General features: G+C 40.1%; 1 protein-coding gene across 1 annotated transcript in view; it reads right to left on the minus strand.

Annotated features, from left to right (window-relative positions):
• The window catches only part of ABCB11 (ATP binding cassette subfamily B member 11), an 85,137-nt gene extending 79,772 nt beyond the window's left edge, over positions 1-5,365 (minus strand). The window contains exon 1 of the mRNA XM_044242275.1: positions 5,236-5,365. Coding sequence (XP_044098210.1) covers positions 5,236-5,311 — 76 coding nt within the window. The 5' untranslated portion in view covers positions 5,312-5,365. The remainder of the gene's footprint in view (positions 1-5,235) is intronic.
• Between the last annotated feature and the right edge of the window lie 14,043 nt (positions 5,366-19,408).

Below are 19,408 nucleotides of genomic sequence, written 5' to 3' on the forward strand. Positions count from 1 at the left end.
AAATGGGCTAAATGCCCCAATCAAAAGACATATCAGAATGGATTAAAAAAACAAAACCAATCAATATGCTATCTATAAGAAACTCATTTTAGACCCAAAGACACCTCCAGATTTAAAGTGAAGGGGTGGAAAACAATTTACCATGCTAATGAACATCAAAAAAAAAAGCTGGGGTGGCAATCCTTATATCAGATCAATTAGATTTTAAACCAAAGACTATAATAAGAGATGAGGAAGGACTCTATTTCATACTTAAAGGGTCTGTCCAACAAGAAGATCTAACAATTTTAAATATCTATGCCCCTAACATGGGAGCAGCCAACTATATAAACCAATTAATAACAAAATCAAAGAAACACATTGACAATAATACAATAATAGTGGGGACTTTAACACTCCCTTCATTGAAATGGACAGATCATTCAAGCAAAAGATCAACAAGGAAATAAAGGCCTTAAATGACACACTGGACCAGATGGACATCACAGATACATTCAGAATATTCCACCCCAAAGCAAAAGAATACACATTCTTCTCTAGTGCACATGGAACATTCTCCAGAATAGATCACACCCTAGGTCACAAATCAGGTTTCAACTAGTACCAAAAGATTGGGATCATTCCCTGCATATTTTCAGCCAACAATGCTCTGAAGCTAGAACTCAATCACAAGAGGAAATTTGGAAAGAACCCAAATACATGGAGGCTAAAGAGCATCCTTCTAAAGAATGAATGGGTCAACCAGAAAATTAAAGAAGAATTGAAAAATTCATGGAAACAGATGATAATGAAAACACAATTGTCCAAAATTGTCTGTGGGACACAGCAAAGGCAGTCCTGAGAGGAAAATATATAGCAAAGAAGACTTTCTCAAGAAACAAGAAAGGTCTCAAATACACAACCTAACCCTATACCTATAGGAGCTAGAGAAAGAACAACAAAGAAAGCTTAAACCCAGCAGGAGAAGAGAAATAATAAAGATCAGAGCAGAAATCAATGAAATAGAAACCAAAAAAAAACCAGTAGAACAAATCAACTAAGCTAGCACATGGTTCTTTGAAAGAATTAATAAGATTGATAAACCCCTGGCCAGACTTATCAAAAAGAAAAGAGAAAGGACCCAAATAAATGAAATCATGAAGGAAAGAGGAGAGATCACAACCAACACCAAAGAAATTATAAGAATATATTATGATAACTATATGCTAGCAAATTTGATAATCTGGAAGAAATTGATGCATTCTTAGAGATGTATAAACCACCAAAACTGAACCAGGAAAAAGTAGAAAACCTGAACAGACCCATAACCAGTAAGGAGATGAAGCAGGCATCAAAAGTCTCCCAACAAACAAGAGCTCAGGGCCAGACGGCTTCCTAGGGGAATTCTATGAAACATTTAAAGAATAATTCCTATTCTTCTGAAACTGTTCCAAAAAATAGAAATGGAAGGAAAATTTCCACACTAATTTTATGAAGCCAGTCTTACCTTGATCCCAAAACCAAAGACCCCATCAAAAAAGAGAATTATATTCCAATATCCTTGATGAACATGGATGCAAAAATTCTCACCAAAATACTAGCCAATAGGATTCAATAGTACATTAAAAGGATTATTCACCACAACCAAGTGGGATTTATTCTGGGCTGCAAGTTTGGTTCAACATCCGCAAATCAATCAATGTGATACAATACATTAATAAAAGAAAGAACAAAAACCATATGATACTCTCAATAGATGCTGAAAAAGCATTTGACAAAGTACAGCATCCTTTCTTGATCAAAGCTCTGCAAAGTGTAGGCATAGAGGATACATACCTCAATATCATCAAAGTCATCTATGAAAAACCCACAGCGAATATCATTCTTAATGGAGAAAAACTGAGAGCTTTTCTGCTAAGGTCAGGAACATGGCAGGGATGACCATTATCACCACTGCTATGACAGATGATATGATAGTTTATGTGGAAAACCCAAACGACTCCACTCCAAATCTGAGTTCGTACAGGAATTCAGTAAAGTTTCAGGATATAAAATCAATGCACAGAAATCAGTTGCATTTCTATACACCAACAACAAGACAGAAGAAAGAGAAATTAAGGAGTCAATCCCATTCACATGCACCCCAAACCATAAGATACCTAGGAATAAACCTAACCAATGAGGAAAAGAATCTGTACTCAGAAAACTATAAAGTACTCATGAAAGAAATTGAGGAAGACACAAAGAAAATGGAAAAACAAAGACAATGGAAAAACATCTCATGCTCATGGATTGGAAGAACAAATATTGTGAAAATGTCTATGCTACCTAAAGCAATTTACACATTTAATGCAATCCTTATCAAAATACCATCCCTTTTTTTACAAAGAAATGGAACAAATAATCCTAAAATTTATATGGAACCAGAAAAGACCTCAAATAGCCAGAGGAATGTTGAAAAAGAAAACCAAAGTTGGTGGCATAACAATTCCGGACTTCATGCTCTATTACAAAGCTGCCATCATCAAGACAGTATGATACTAGCACAAAAACAGACACATGGATCAATGGAACAGAATAGAGAGCCCAAAAATAGACCCTCAACTCTGTGGTCAACTAATCTTCGACAAAGCAGGACAGAATGTCAAATGGGGGTCGGGGGGGGTGGGGAATCTCTTCAAAAATGGTGTTGGGAAAATTGGACAGCCACATGCAAAAAGTAAAATGAATCTGAACCATTTCCTTACACCACACACAAAAACAGACTCAAAATGGATGAAGGACCTCAATGTGAGAAAGGAATAGTCAAAATGCTTGAGGAGAACACAGGCATCAACCTCTTCTACCTCAGTTGCAGCAACTTCTTCCTAGGAACATCGCCAAAGGCAAGGGAAGCAAGGGCAAAAATAAACTATTGGGACTTCATCAAGATGAAAAGCTTTTTCACAGCAAAGGAAACAGTCAACAAAACCAAAGACACCTGACAGAATGGGAGAAGATATTTGCAAATGATATATCAGATAAAGGGCTAGTATCGAAAATCTATAAAGAACTTATCAAACTCAACACCCAAAGGACAAATAATCCAATTAAGAAATGGGCAGAGGACATGAACAAACATTTCTGCAAAGAAGACATCCAGGTGGCCAACAGACACATGAAGAAGTGTTCCACATCACTTGGCATCAGGGAAATACAAGTCAAAACCACAATGAGATGCTACCTCACACCAGTCAGAATGGCTAAAATTACCAAGTCAGGGAATGACAGATGCTGGTGGGGATGAGGAGAAAAGGGAACCCTCCTACACTATTGGTGGGAATGCAAGCTGGTGCAACCACTTTGGAAAACAGCATGGAGGTTCCTCAAAAAGTTGAAAATAAAGCTACCCTATGACCTAGCAATCACACTACTGGGTATTTACCCTAACAATACAAATGTAGTGATCTGAAGGGGCATATGCACCCAAATGTTTATAACAGCAATGTCCACAGTAGCCAAACTATGGAATGAACCTAGATGTCTGTCAACAGATGAGTGGATGAAGAAGATGTGGTATATATATACAATGGAATACTATGCAGCCATCAAAAGAAATGAAATCTTGCCTTTTGCAACAACATGGATGGAACTAGAAGGTGTTATGCTGAGTGAAATAAGTCAATAAGAGAAAGACAATGATCATATAATCTCCCTGATATGAAGAATTTGATAGGCAACGTGGGGAGATTTGGGCAGTAGGGAAGGAAAAAATGAAACAAGATGGGATCTGGAGGGAGATAAACCATAAGAGACTCTTAATCTCACAAAACAAACTGAGGGTTGCTGAGAGGAGGTGGGTAGGGAGAGGGTGGTTGGGTTATGGACATTGGGGAGGGTATTTACTATGGTGAGTGCTGTGAAGTGTGTAAAGCTGGTGATTCACAGACCTGTACCCTGGGGCTAATAATACATTAGATGTTAATTAAAAATAAAAAAAATTTTAAAAATAAAGAAATCAGAGCTGGATTGGGATGATGGCTCCATAATCACCGGTCATGACATCTTTGCAAAAGTTTAAACAATTTATTCAAGTCTCATTTTCTTCCTCTGTAAGTTGTAAAATAATATAATTTGTTTAAAAACTATGGGGCACCTGGGTGGCTCTGTGGGTTAAAGCCTCTGCCTTCGGCTCAGGTCATGATCCCAGGGTCCTGGGATCGAGCCCCGCATCGGGCTCTGCTCAGCGGGAAGCCTGCTTCCTCCTCTCTCTCTGCCTGCCTCTCTGCCTACTTGTGATCTCTGTCTGTCAAATAAATAAATAAAATCTTAAAAAAAAAAACTAATAAATGTGGGGTACCTGGGTTGTTCAAAAGGTTAAGGGTCTGGTCAGTTCAGGTCATGATCTCAGGGTCCTGAGATGGAGCCCCCTCAGTTAGGCTCCCCTCAACACTCAGTGGGGAGTCTGCTTCCCCTATGCTTTCCCTCTGCCTCTCCCTCTACCCCTCCCCCTGTTTGGGCACTCTCTCTCTCTCTCCCTCAAATAAGTAAATAAATCGTTTTAAAAATAACAATAATAATTGCTTGGAATCACTTGTGCTCACTACATGTTAGTAGAGGGCCCTACATGGGCCCTCTTTCCCATTATCTCACTCTGGCCAGTATAGTCTTTGTTGTTTCTCACTAAATAATTACTACTATAATCAATTTTAACAATAGATGGATAAAGGCAATAATAATAACCAGTGCTGGATTTTGTAGATGAGATACTTTCATTCACCTACGCTTTGAGCAGTTTTTCCCCCCCCAAGTTCTTAATTTATGGTACGGGTTGAATAGTACATGATGAGTTAACATTAGCTTCCCTAGGCATGGGAAATTTATAGAGGAGGTACAGTTTAAAATCCATTTATGCTGCTTTCACAGCTGGTGCTTTTGAAAAATGTTTTGATATCAGTGAAATGGAATTGGGCATCAATTTCTGGACCTGCCATGATTTCAGTCTTAGAAAATGTACCAATTCCACTGGTTGTGTCCTTCAATGTACGCAGCCACCCCACATTCTCCCACACTTCATATGTTTTTACCCAGCATTTTCAAGCATTCCATTACATGGATTCTGGATAGAACCACCCATTATTCAGTAAGAAATACATCCAATAATGGTTCTTCATATTATTGTTGGTCTTCCTCTGACCCTTGGAAGTTCACTAGCTTGTCCACTTTTGCTCTAACCTCTTTTTGTTTAAGAGACAGCAAAAGAAAAAGACCACTTACAGAATCTGTCTGACTCAAAACCATAATTGTCCTCTCCAAATTTCTTCACACTGCGAAGAATTACTGAGTCAGACATTGCAATCTGCAGCCAATAGCCCTATAAAATAAAATAAGCATTGCAATTATTTCTTTTCTCTTCTTTAAACAAAGTAGTCAAATGAAAGAACAGTTTGGTACAATCACTAACAATTTCAATCTTCACTAAAAAGTAGATTTTTTTTAGTTGGTCAATAACTCCATGAAAGAGTCTAATTATTAGGAAAGACAAAGTCAAACCATTGATTATGGCTTTCTCTAGTTGATGAGTGGATAGTTATTTTTTACTTATTTGTCCTTTCTGATTGTCCATCCTTCCATCCTTTCATTTTCTTTCCTTCCTTCCTTCCCTCCTTCCATGAATAAAAATAAAAACCACTAGAGCTGCACAACCAACTGGTGACATTATTGGGTCAATGTCTGGAAGGACAACACCTATCACTGGAGGGTAGCCTGCAATGCTCCTTTGTAAATGCAACTCCTATATCGAGAATATGGTGAGTCCAGGGAAGAGCTGCTTACTCACTTTAGAAAACAAGTATTACCTTGACATCAAAACAAGCAAGAATGTTATAAGAAAAAATAGAATTATAATAACTTTTTGAAAATAGATCCAAAATTGCTATATACGTTAGGTATAATTCAGCAGTTCATGAACAAAATAAAATGAACAATGTTGGTCCCAGGAATGCAATCATCATTCAATGAAAAACTTTGGTCATTTTGGTAGATGCAGAAAAGGTATCAATAAGAATCAATATCCATTACTGATTTCTAAAACCTAATAAATTTAGAGAAATCGTTATCTGGCACGCTAATGAATAGATTTTGGGTAACGATCAGCAATGAATACTAAAACCATTAACTCAAATACTGGCAAAGGTTCAATATCTAGTAGTACGAAGTACTGCAAAGATGTAGAGGGAAAACACTATATAAAGTCATTCTATCTCCTTAAGTTCCTCTTGGCTCTCACCATTTCTCACACTTTCCTTGTTTTCGATGACCTTGACAGTTTTGAGGAATGCAATTATTTTGTAGAATGTCTCCTAAAATGGAACTTATCCAATACTTTTCTCTAGATTTTTCTCAGAATTAGACAGGGACTGTGTATTTAAGGAAGGAAAACCACAGAGATAAAGTACCCTTCTCATTACATTTTATCAAATGTTATTATCAACATAATAGTGCCAATCAACATGATTTATAAAAAATAAATTTTACAAAATAAACTCATTATTAAGAAGTAGAGTGAGAAACATTATTTCATTAAGCAATTTAGGAGGTCAGTAAAATTTTTTTAAAAAGTACATCAACTAGAAGATATTTGCAAATGACAGTACAGACAAAAGGTTGATATCCAGGATCTATAATGAACTCCTCAAACTCAACCCACACGAAACAGGCAAACACATCAAAAAATGGGCAGAAGATATGAACAGACACTTCTCCAATCAAGACATACAAATGGCTATCAGACACATGAAAAAATGCTCATCATCATTAGCCCTCAGGGAGATTCAAATTAAAACCACATTGAGATATCACCTTACACCAGTTAGAATGGCCAAAATTAACAAAACAGGAAACAACATGTGTTGGAGAGGATGTGGAGAAAGGGGAACCCTCTTACACTGTTGGTGGGAATGCAAGTTGGTGCAGCCTCTTTGGAGAACAGTGTGGAGATTCCTCAAGAAATTAAAAATAGAGCTTCCCTATGATCCTGCAATTGCACTCCTGGGTATTTACCCCAAAGACACAGATGTTGTGAAAAGAAGGGCCATCTGTACCCCAATGTTTATAGCAGCAATGGCCACAATCGCCAAACTATGGAAAGAACCAAGATGCCCTTCAACGGATGAATGGATAAGGAAGATGTGGTCCATATACACTATGGAGTATTATGCCTCCATCAGAAAGGATGAATACCCAACTTTTGTAGCAACATGGACGGGACTGGAAGAGATTATGCTGAGTGAAATAAGTCAAGCAGAGAGAGTCAATTATCATATGGTTTCACTTATTTGTGGAGCATAACAAATAGCAAATAGAGAGGAGTAGGGAATTTGGGTAAATTGGAAGGGGAAGTGAACCATGAGAGACTACGGACTCTGAAAAACAATCTGAGGGGTTTGAAGTGGTGGGGGGGTGGGAGGTTGGGGTACCAGGTGGTGGGTATTATAGAGGGCATGGCTTGCATGGAGCACTGGGTGTGGTGAAAAAATAATGAATAATGTTTTTCTGAAAATAAATAAATTGAAAAAAAAAAAGTACATCAACTAGATTCAAAATTCTTATTCAACAACAAATTTTTTTTCACTATAGCAGTATTACATTCAGAGAATGCAACATTCATGGGTCATATCACTTTTGAAATTTTAACCAAAAATTTGTTTTTCAAAAGGAAAAGAAAGAAATACTTTCATAATGAGGAAATAAAATTTTAACAATAGTTGTAATATTACATCTCCTAATTTTTAGATAAGGCTTTTTTAAAAAAAAAATTCAGTATTCAATGGTTTTTTTCCTGGCTTAGCTCTTCATTTAAAAATGTTTCTTTCTGGGATGCCTGGGTGGCTCAGTGGGTTAAAGCCTCTGCCTTCAGACTGAGGGGTTTGAAGTGGCGGGGGGGTAGGAGGTTGGGGTACCAGGTGGTGGGTATTATAGAGGGCACGGCTTGCATGGAGCACTGGGTGTGGTGAAAAAATAATGAATACTGTTTTTCTGAAAATAAATAAATTGGAAAAAAAAAAAAAAAAAAGCCTCTGCCTTCAGCTCATGTCCTGCTCAGCGGGGAGCCTGCTTCCTCCTCTCTCTCCCCGCCTGCCTCTCTGCCTACTTGAGATTTCTCTGTTTGTCAAATAAATAAATAAAATCTTTTAAAAAAAATGTTTCTTTCCATTGGTGTGCAAATATTTGGCAGCACTTAGAGGCCAGTTGTGTAGTGTCTTGTCCATGAACTTCAGAGTTTCACAGATCCTGTGACTTTACTCCATGTTGTTGTATATGTTTTTTAACCTCTCTCCAGGCCCTGAATTCTCCATCATTCTAGTCAATGATGGTGATAAAATCTACCTTGGAGGACTAGTGTGAAAATGACATGAAACTGTGTTTGCACATCAGCTGACACAAAAGGAGAAGACAGCTAACATTCCTTTTGGCCTTCAAGCCTAGAAACTGTCCCCCTACCACTCCCATGGGGGTCACTTGCAGTAAGCCATCCTCTATTAAAAAGGAGAATGATGATCAACCAATCTACTCTCTTCATTTTCCCTCTCTGTGCCCTCAGCAATTCTGTACAGTCGTTTTCACATTGGGTTTGCTTACATTTCACTTCTTTATGAATGCAATGATTGTTGGGATATCTATTTTACTATTTAAGAGTAATATTCTCAAACACCAAAATTCATGCATAGCATGGATTTCCACCCTTGTGGCATTGACAGTGCCCTTCAGCCAAAGACCACTGGGAACACAACTGTGGTGGAACAACCTGGATTTATTACTTAACTGCAGTAGAGGAGAACACTCAGTGGGGACTATGGGGGTCTCAGTTAGAAGGTGTTAGGAAGAAACTATTGCAGAACTTGGGTTTCAGTTGTGTGTTTTGTGAGAGGATCCAAGAAAGCCAGGGTTTGCTCCAGATTGGATGCTGTCGGAAAGCCAGAGCAATTTCATGATTGGGTGCAGAAATAGTCACTCATAGCAAGAGAGGGGGATGTTTGATATTTTTGAAGGTTGCACAATGACCTTCTTTTTGCCTGTGTTTGGGCAATATTATGGACTCATCTTTGTTTCATTTTTATCCTGGTTTCAGACTGAGTTTGTCTGAGGTTGATGGGATGGTTAATTTCATGTATCATTTTGAGTGAACTAAGGGATGCCCAGATAGCTGGTAAAGCATTATTTCTGGGAATGTCCGTGATGGTGTTTACAGAAGAGATTAGCATTTGAATCTGTAGACTGCCCTGACCAGTGCAGATGGGCATTATTCATTCAGTCCTTTGAAGGCCTGAATGGGGCAAAGAGGCAGAGAAACTAAAAAGACATTTTTTCTAAAGAAGACATCCAAATGGCCAACAGGTACATGAAAAGATGCTCAACATCACTAATCATCAGGAAAACGCATATCCAAACCATAATGACATATCACCTCACATCTGTTAGAAGGGCTATCACTAAAAAGACATGAAACAACCAGTACTGATAACCATTTGGAGAAAAGGGAACCCTTGTGCCCTGTTGATGGGAATATAAACTGGTTTAGCCACTATGGAAACCAGTATGCAGGTTCCTTAAGAAATAAAATACAAGGGTGCCAGGGTGGCTCAGTCAATTAAGCGCTGGCTCAGGTCATGATCTCAGGATCCTGGGATTGAGTCCACATCAGGCTACCTGCTTGGCGGGGAGTCAGTCGGCTTCTTCCTCTCTTTGGCCTCTGCCCCTGCTTGTGCATTCTCTCTCTCTTTCCTTCTCTTTCTCTCTCAAATAAATAAATAAAATCTTTGAAAAAAAAAATACAGCTATCATATGATCCAGCAATCCCACTTCTGAGTATATACCCAAAGGAAATTAAAATAGGATTTTGAAGAGATACCTGTACTCCTGTGTTTATTGCAGCATTATTCACCATAGCCAAGATAGAGAAACAACGTAAGTGCCCATCAATGGATGAATGGATAAAAAAAGATGTGGCATAGTGTGTTTGGGTGGCTCAGCTGGCTGAGTGACTGCCTTTATTCAGCTCAGGTCATGATCCTGGGGTCCCAGGATGAAGTCTTCCATCTGGCTCCTTGCTCAAGGGGAGTCTCCTTCTCTCTCTGACCCTCCCCGCTGTTATGTTCTCTCTCTCTCACCCTTTCTCTCAAATAACTAAAATCTTTTTAAAAAAAAAAAGATGTGGCATATATATATATACACACACATATATAGAATATATAAAAAACTACATATGTGTACGTGTATGTACACACAATGGAATATTATTCAGCCATAAGAAAGAAGGAAATCCTGCCACTTGTGACACCATGGATGGACCTTGAGGACATTATTTTTAATAAGATAAGCCAGACAGAGAAAGACAAACATGATATGATGTTGCCTATATGTGGAATCTTAAAAAGCTGAACTCATAGAAACAGTAGAATGGAGGTTACCAGAGGCTGAGGGGTGGAGGGATTGGGGAGACATTAAAGGATACAGACTTGCAACTAGAAGATGAGTATGTTCTGGAGATCTAAAGCACAACAGAGTGATTATAGTCAACAGTACCATATTGCATACTCCAAAATTGCTAAGAGGTTGTATCTTAAATGGTCTTACCACAAAAAAGAAATGATAATTGTGTGACATGATAGAGGTGTTAGCTAAAGCTCTGGTGGTGACCATATTGCCATATATGAGCGTATCAGAGCAACAAATTGTACACCTTCAACTTCCACAATGTCATATGTCAAACACATCTGAGTAAAAAATTAATTTTTTTGAAGTCAGGAAAGGATGAATTTACTTTTTTACTTTAGGAAGGAAATGCATCCTTTCCTGCCCTTGGACATCAGAACTACTGGTTCCCAACCCTTCGGTTGGTTGCTCAGTCAGAAACTGAAGCTAGTTCCCTTATCTCTGCCCAGCTCAGAAATGGCAGTGATGACTTTTGAGGGCCATGGTGTTGGAAAAGTTCATGACTTGCATGCATCCACAAAGACAGTGGCAATTTTATAAGGCTGAGTCTGGGAAAGGACAACGAGATACCAAAATTACTAGAATGAATAAGCAAAAGCCTTGCCTATGATATTTTCCAGGAAAGGCGATATTTCCAGAATTGGATGTTAGATGGATTACCTCATATCATTTAAACATAGAATGAAATTCTGGTATATCACTAGACCATGCTTTCTTCCACAGTTTAGTTCCCTTTTTATTAGATGAGATTCTGGGAAACAGAGCAGATGCTAGAGAGTACCTCTGATAGTTTCTGAAACCCTGGGAACATAGTGGGAATCTAGTTTTCGGTGGTCAACAGGTTTGTTTCACAGGGTCCCAAGAGTGTGTCTCCTCTTTACCTGGCACATTCCACGATTTAAGCGTACTCTGGTGTGTTGTCACATTTTTTCCCCATCAATATTAGCAGATGTAATGTCATCTAATTCTACTCTCTCAGCTGTTGTCTATAGTACCGAAGCTAACAATTTTGCTCTTGAGCTTCCTAAAGTGTGTGAAGGTTTCTTGGATATCACACATTTCAGGAAGCTTTAATTAAGGTTTCCTAACAATTTACAATAACACAATTTTACTTTAACCAACCAAAAGAACTCAGAATTGAAAATGAGGTACCATGCTATTTCCTTTTCACTCTGCCTTTTCATAAAGTAAATGATTTTAATCTCCTAAAAGTCTCTTTGGACACAAATTGAGATTTTTTTTTTTTAAATGAGACTCTTTTTATTTTTCTTCTTTTTTTTTTTTAAAGATTTTATTTATTTATTTGACAGAGAGAGATCACAAGTAGGCAGAGAGAGGAAGGGAAGCAGGATGCGGGACTCGATCCCAGGACCCTGAGATCATAACCTGAGCTGAAGGCAGCGGCTTAACCCACTGAGCCACCCAGGCGCCCCACAAATTGAGAATTTTAAAATCTTCCAGGAAGATGGTCTTCCAATAAATTTAGAAAATCTAAGGAGTCAAAAATCACAAATTAAGATTCCTAAGCACTGGCTGGCAGACTTTGGCCACCTAACTGTGGAACCCCTAAGAATTTTTAATTGTCCATGCCGGATCTACTGTCCCTCTCTGCTAAATGACGTGTGGTCTGTGTGCAGACTATATGTACTTCTGTTTAACTATCCAGGGTTGAAGTTTTCTTTTCTTTGATAAGATGTGTAATCTTATCAACACAGAGGAGAGTCTCCTGACCTTTCCTGGTAGGCACAGTAATTCTACTTTAGAACACTAGCAACAATATTCTGGAAGACCACTGCTGGGGAGGAGAGAGAGAAGACAGAAAGTAACACCTGGATGGGTTGTCTGACAGAACCTAGGACACTGACAAACCTCAGAAAGGAAATAAATAAGCACTGCAATAGGGGGTTGAGGCTGTCAAAACTAGATGAGATAAAGTTCTATAAGCTATGTCAGGGACAACCCAAAAATCCAAAGAATACAAAATGTCAGTGCCCACCATGGATCATTGCATCAAGGCTGCTAAGTGTGACTTCAAGATTACAGTCTGACTATTGATCCTGCAGGAGAACTGAAAAAGAGAAAGGGAAAGAATGACAGAAAGGCATGCAGGCAGGCAGGAAGAAAGGAAGGAAGGGTGGGAGGGTGGGATGGAGGGCAGAAGGGAGGAAGGGAGGGGAAAGAAAGAAGAGAGAAAAGAAACAGGTCAGGGGTGAAAATAGTTCTCCTAGAAGCTGGAATTCTTCCAGGGTGAAGATATAACTATAATAGGAACATTCGGCCCACTGCGTTTTTATAAATAAAGCTATATTGGAACACAATTATGGCCATTAGTTTTAATTTTGTCTTTGGCTGTTCTTGTGCTACACTCAAAGAGTTAAGGAATTGTGACAGACTATACTTACAACCCCCCATCCACCCACCAATTCTTAAACCATTTATTTCTAGCCTTCTGCAGAAAATATTTGCTGACTCCTGTATTACGAGGTCAGTTCAGGAGAGCCTGGTGCCTGGGTAGAAATATTGCCTGATTTACCCAACCTAAAAATCATACGGAGCCCCAGCCCTCCAATCTGCCCTATCCTCGTGGAACTTACATTGTGGCAGGGAAGGCAGGTGCCACATAAGAGATGACAAGCATGTGACTGTGAGTGAAGAGGAAGCATGGGCATCTCCTAGATCCTCCAGCAGAGGTCCTGTCCTGGTCTAGAGAGTGCAGAGAGGCCTTGGAGCCAGAGCATTTTCAGGATGGGACATAGGAGATGAGAGTGAGTTAACCAAGGAAACAGGAGACAAAAAAGCATCCCTGGCAGGGAGGAGCACATGAAAAGGCCTAGATCCAAGAGAGAGCAAATAGGCTCAAGGACAGAAGAATGTCCAGTGAGTGTGAAGGAAAGTGGATGGACATCTCTGAAGGACATGGCTGCTGGATTCTTCTGGGCCTCATCTTTAACACTGAGGACTTGGGACCTTACCCCAATGGCAAGGGAACTAAGAAAGAATTTTAGGCAAGATAAAGATACGACCATTTTATACTTGTTTTAAAATGCCAACACTCTTAAGGCGTGGAATTTGAGAGCCCACACCCAGAGGGACTAGGAAGTCAGTTGGGAAGGACAAACATTCTGCCAGGCCAGGCTATGGGCACCCTTGTTCAACAGGGCACAGACCACACAGTTCATCCCCAGACAGACAGGCCATTGGTGCCCAGGATCCTGTCACTTTGGGCTCTTGTCCCTTTTCTACTCATCAGGTTTTCGATGGTCTCTGCGGAGATTTGTTCTGCTTTCCAATTCATTTTCTCCCAAATACTACCTTTAAAACATGTTGGACCTTGCTTCAACTGAATTTAGGAAGAAGGGGCTGGGGTTTTCCTACATCCAGGCCAAGATAATAAGGAGGATCTAAATGCCCTAACGGTCAATGAGGAGCTGGAGGGACAGCGAGGGGTACAAGGCCAGGCTCACAGAGTGCAATGTTCTTTATCCCACTGCACAGCCCACTGTGAATATTCTCCTTGGCCTTTCTCTTATGAGGCCTTTCCTTTCGTAGAAGCTCTCGAGGCCTCCAGGACCACACACTCCCCTTCCTGGGCTGCTCAGGGAGAAATGCAGAATGGCTCCTGGTCCTCTGGAATTTGAAAGTCATCTTTTCAGCCACAAATTCTGATTTTTTTTTTTAAGCCCTGAAAATGCCTTTCAACTGCTGACATGCAGAAATGTAGATAGTGTACTTTTGATATTATTAAACCCAGCAAATGATTTGTTTTTCCCAAGGATCATGAAAAGAAAGATTAGTTTACACTAAGAAGCAAGAAAAATAGAAAAATACTGCCTTGTAGATAAGCAGGTTGTGGTGTGATGGTGTGAGTCAACAATGTGGAAGATAGGCTAGGATAGAAATGAGGCCCCTTTAGCCTGAGGGCTGCAGCTGATGGACAAGAGAATGAAATAAAATGGAGGACTAAAGAATTGCTCTCAAACAAGAGTTTAAGGTCAACATTACTCCTAGCCTATCTTGGTCTCTACATGCATAGCTCTCCCATCTGCTCAAAGCAACATCCAAACCCTTACACTTGATTCTTGCAATGGAACTTGGGCATTTTTTGTTTTTTTCTTTTTTTAGCAATTTCAGTGTCCTTTAAAACTATGGAATGAGCAGGGTTTTTTTTTTTTTCCTCTACATTATTTCTTAATCTATTTCCAGCAACCCTCAGCAAATATTTGACACCTTTACTGTTAGTGGGAGGACACATAAATTATTCAAGGGGCTTATGATCAAGTGGGGGCAGGGCATGTAAACAGTAACTTTCAGGCAGGGAAATGGAGTCTCAGAGAAAATAACAGAAGGTTACAGAGCAGAGGAAGAGGTTACCCAAGTCTGGAGGGGTAGGGAGTGTGTGGGGCTGAGGTGGGGGGTGTTGCTGCATAGAGAAAGAACTTGTATTAAACAAGACCCTGTAAATAAGTTAATGCTTTACAAGTTTAATGATAACCGCCATTAGATCCCAATATTAAGAGTTTGGGATGCAGTCACTATAATTTGTCTCTAATATGTCTAGTAAGCTAGCCTTCCCTCAAAACACTTGGAAATACCACACTTTATTCCCAGGCATCATTCGATATTTGACCAATGTGTTCAAATTATCAGCAACATGTGATTTCTACTAGCTAGGGAAACCTAAAAAGGGAAATTAGATTCTAGAAACCAACCTTTCTCCCTCTAGCCAAGCATATGAAGCTCATATTTTTTAGTATCTTAATTACTGAAAACTGGGAGAGTGAGGAAATGAGCTTGGTGTTGGAGAAAAGAGAAAGCTGGTAGAGTTCTCTAATAAATCAGCACCAGCTTTCTGGGATGCGGTTTGTGGTGATCTGTGCAAAGAGCATTGTGCTTTCATAAAACCAAGATTTTAAAGTTCAAGAGCATTTTTACTTTGGGCAGATTATTCGATCCATTCACCCATTTGCACCACACACCCTGTACACCACACTCACATTCTCAAGAGAGCTGATGCATAAAGTTATAAATGAAACAGTGACCAAGACCCATCTCTGTTGTACATCCTGTTATGAAATTATCAATGTATTCTGTAAGTTCCTATCCAAGCATTACAGTATTGCTTATCGCATGACAAGAGGACAGCCTTTAGTAAATCAGAAACACAACACCCCCCAGAGTAGAAGCCAGAAGCCACGGACTTGAAGAACGTAGTCCTCAAATATTCTAGACAGTAGAAGTCACTTACCTATGAGCGTGAACTTGAGAAAGCCAGAGAACAAGAGACTCTACTGTGGAGAGTCAAAGCGTTTTACCACCCTTTCCAACTTCAGTTTTCATCATTATAAAACACTGAACAGAATTCAGGCTTTTTTGAAAACATTATCTATTTGCTGACGGGTCAATGCCCTGAAGGCCAGGCGAAGCACAGTTCAGTGACATCTGTGGAAAGGTTGAGCACACTAAAAACAATAACCTCAGATCCATAGCATGCTTGGGAAGCCATCTGAGGGAGCCACCAGGCATCGGAAAGTGAGGATTCCCTTGAAAGGAGACTGAGGCACCATGCCCGCCCCACAAGAGCACTGTGATTGTGGCTTGGTCCTCCTCTTCCGTTCATAGGTCTTGGTCTGAAGAAGTTACTTTAAAACCTAACAAGCCAAGACCAAAAAAACCTTGAAACTTTTCCCCTCAACCTGAAAGATTATTCTTGGAAACTCCTTACGTGGCAGGCTCCTGATACTCCTGCCCCAGCCGTGTGGAGTTGTGTGGAGATAGATAACCTGGAAGAACTCCTGAACCAGCCTTTTGCTCAAAACTCTGTGAGCTCACATGACCCTTGCACCCTGGCCTCCACAGTCAACGACCTCAGACTCTACCCACCAGAGGAAGCCTTGTGTAAGGAGAGAGAAATGATTTTTTTAAAGGTATTTAAACCTTTTCATTTAACCTGTTCATTTAAGAACAGAAATCCAAGTCAAATAAATTCATAGAGCTTCTCCTATGCCTTTGTGCGGTTTGGATCTGTTCCTGTCCCTTCTTGTGAATTCTTCCCATTTTCTCAAACGCTCTTGTTTTTTCTTTCTCTGCCCGATTTAATCCTTTGCTAAGTGTGTCTCACTCTGGCCTTCAGCAATGAATAATGATAGCCAATGGTAGTCCAGACCTTGTTGGGTACCTGGCTCAGTTGAAGAGTTTCATTTGTACCCCCTTATTTGGATTTCTCAATAAGCATAGGGGTTAGATGCTCTCATCATCATCCCCATTGTATCCTGGAAGGGACAGAAGCACAGAGGGGTCTTACAACTTAGGGGTAGAGCCTATACTCCTAACCACTCTCTGCTAACCTTTCACCCACACTCTAAAATGCAGGTGGGCCAGTGCTTCTCCATTTACAGAAAGGAAGCTCAAATAATAAGATCAAGTTTTCTCAACTTCAAGTTTTCCAGTCATGAACTTTTTTAAAATTCAGCATCCACAGGGTGCGTGGGTGGCTCAGTCAGTTAAGTGCCTGCCTTTGGTTCAGGTCATGGTCCCAGGATCCTGGGATCCAACCAGGCATCGGGCTCCCTGCTCAGTGTGGAGTCTGCTTCTACCTCTCCCTCTGCCCCTCCTTCCTGCTTGTGCTTTCTCTCGTTCTCTCATTTTCTTTCAAATAAAGTAATTAAAAAACTTAAAAAAAAATTCAGCAGGGGCACCTGGGTGTCTCAGTTGGTTGAGCAGCTGCCTTCAGCTCAGGTCATGATCCCAGGCTCCTGGGATCAAGCCCCACATCAGGCTCCCTCTCCTACTTCCTCTGCATGGTCTCTCTCTCACTGCCTCTCTCTGTCAAATAAATAAATAAAATCTTAAAAAAAAAATTCAGCATCCACTACTGTTTATCTCTACTGGAATCCATATATATGATGATTTATAATTTAGCCCCCAATTTTTTATGTTATTATATGTATATGTTAAATTTTCCATATATCGAGGTCAGCAAACATAAGGAAGATTTGTAAGATGATCCCCTCTCCGAGCTGGCTTTTGAAGCCCTGGGACAGGTTGACTTCTGAGGCAACGCAAATGTAGTAATACTGGGTTTGGCACTGGTTAGGACCCAGGAAAAAGAAATTTGCTCTACACAAAACCAAAAAAACAGCACATCTGTGGGATTATAGCCTTGATAGGGAAAAGAGCCTCTGTAGAATTTTATGACCTTCGTTCTGGTGAAATTGTTGATAACAGTCACAGGATGGAAAGGAGCTGCTCACTAGTCCCAGCGTCCTAAGCTTTCCCCTTGTGTGACATGTAGATGTATGGGAAGATTAAAAAAAGAAAGAGAGTTCTAGAGCTAAAAACGATATTGCAGATACCACCTCATCTTGTAGATGCAAAAACTGAGGGCAGAGCAATGACCTGTCCTGAGCCCCTTGCAGGTTTAATAACATCTTCCTCTGCTCCTTCAACTCTGGCCCCTTGAGCAGCCAGAACAGGATGAATACCAAGTTAACCATTCCTATTGTGTTTCAGCCATAGGTGAGCTTTCTTTATGATCTAGAGTCTAAAAGCAGGTAGAGCTGTGGTGCCTGCTGTTCTCCAGTTAAAACATCAACTGAAACATTTTTGAGGGCTTCTTGTGTGCCAAATACTGCTCTAACCTGGGATACAGTATGAGCAATACTGATGAGAATTCCTGCCCTCAGGAATCCTATATTCTGGTGGGATTAAGGGCAGACAGATAGTAAACAACAAGCACAACATATGTGCAGATGGTGAGAGATGCTACGGAGAGAAACATTAGAGGAAAGGAATATGATAGGGAGTAAGTGTATGTGTGAATGTGTGTTCTTGAGGCGAGCAGGAGTGCCGCCATTTTAAGTCAGGTGGTTGGAGAAGGTGAGGTGGGAGGAATGATCTGAGGTGAGGGAGCAGGTACATGAGGATCTGGAAGAACAGTAAGTGCGAAAGCTCTGGGCAGGGGAGCACCTGTTGTGTTTAAGGAATCACAAGGAAGTCCGTAGAGCTGAAGGAGAGTAAGAGAGAGAGCAGTAGTAAATGGTATCATTGTAATGACAGTAGAGCAGTGGTTCCCAAAACGTGATTACTAGACCAGCAGCATCAGCATTAGCTGTTAGAAATACAAATTCTGGGGTCTACCCTAGATGTCCTGAATAAAAACTCTCGGAGTGGTACTCAGCATGCTGAAGTTTGAAAACCACTATCATAAAAATCTTAAGAGGTCACTTTAGACCAATTTGGACCATGGTTCAAACTCATACCCAAAAATGCCTCAAGGAAGGCCCAAATGAGGAAGATAGAATTCAGCCAACAATGAATTGTTCCCAAAATTGTACTAGGGGGAAAAAAACAAAACTATTGAGGATCATTCTGGGCACTATGTAAGAAACAAAATAAATCAGTATTATTTTCAATACGTGAATCATTCAAACAGAAATCATTGAGCATCTTCTATTTGCAAGATGTCATGTCAGATGTTATGCTGGCTGCCCACTTGTACACCTTAGAGTTAGTGTCCTCGAGAATGTATAAATCTTAAAGGGAAGATAAAGCCCCACATAAAAAGCAATTAAGAGGGGCTCCTTGGTGGCTCAGTGGGTTAAACCTCTGCCTTCGGCTCAAGTCATGATCTCAGGGTCCTGGGATCCAGCCCCACATTGGGCTCTCTGCTCAGCAGGGAGCCTGCTCCCCACCCCCCCACGCCCGCCTGCCTCTCTGCCTACTTATGATCTCTGTCTGTCAAATAAATAAATAAAATCTTTAAAAAAAATTTTTTAAAAGATTTTTTTTTAAAAGAATCAATAAAAATTGTGAAAATGCAGCTTGACACAATATAATTAGCTGTGTTTTGTGGCATAAAGGTGAGTAGAGAGAAAAATGTCGGAATAAGAGCTTCCTTGGGTAGCTTTCTGTTTCTAAAGCAAGCCATGGGAAGGATACAGTCTCCATAGTTTAGTTC

The sequence above is a fragment of the Neovison vison genome, chromosome 3, assembly GCF_020171115.1.
Source record: "Neovison vison isolate M4711 chromosome 3, ASM_NN_V1, whole genome shotgun sequence".
In the NCBI taxonomy this organism is placed as follows: Eukaryota; Metazoa; Chordata; class Mammalia; order Carnivora; family Mustelidae; genus Neogale; species Neogale vison.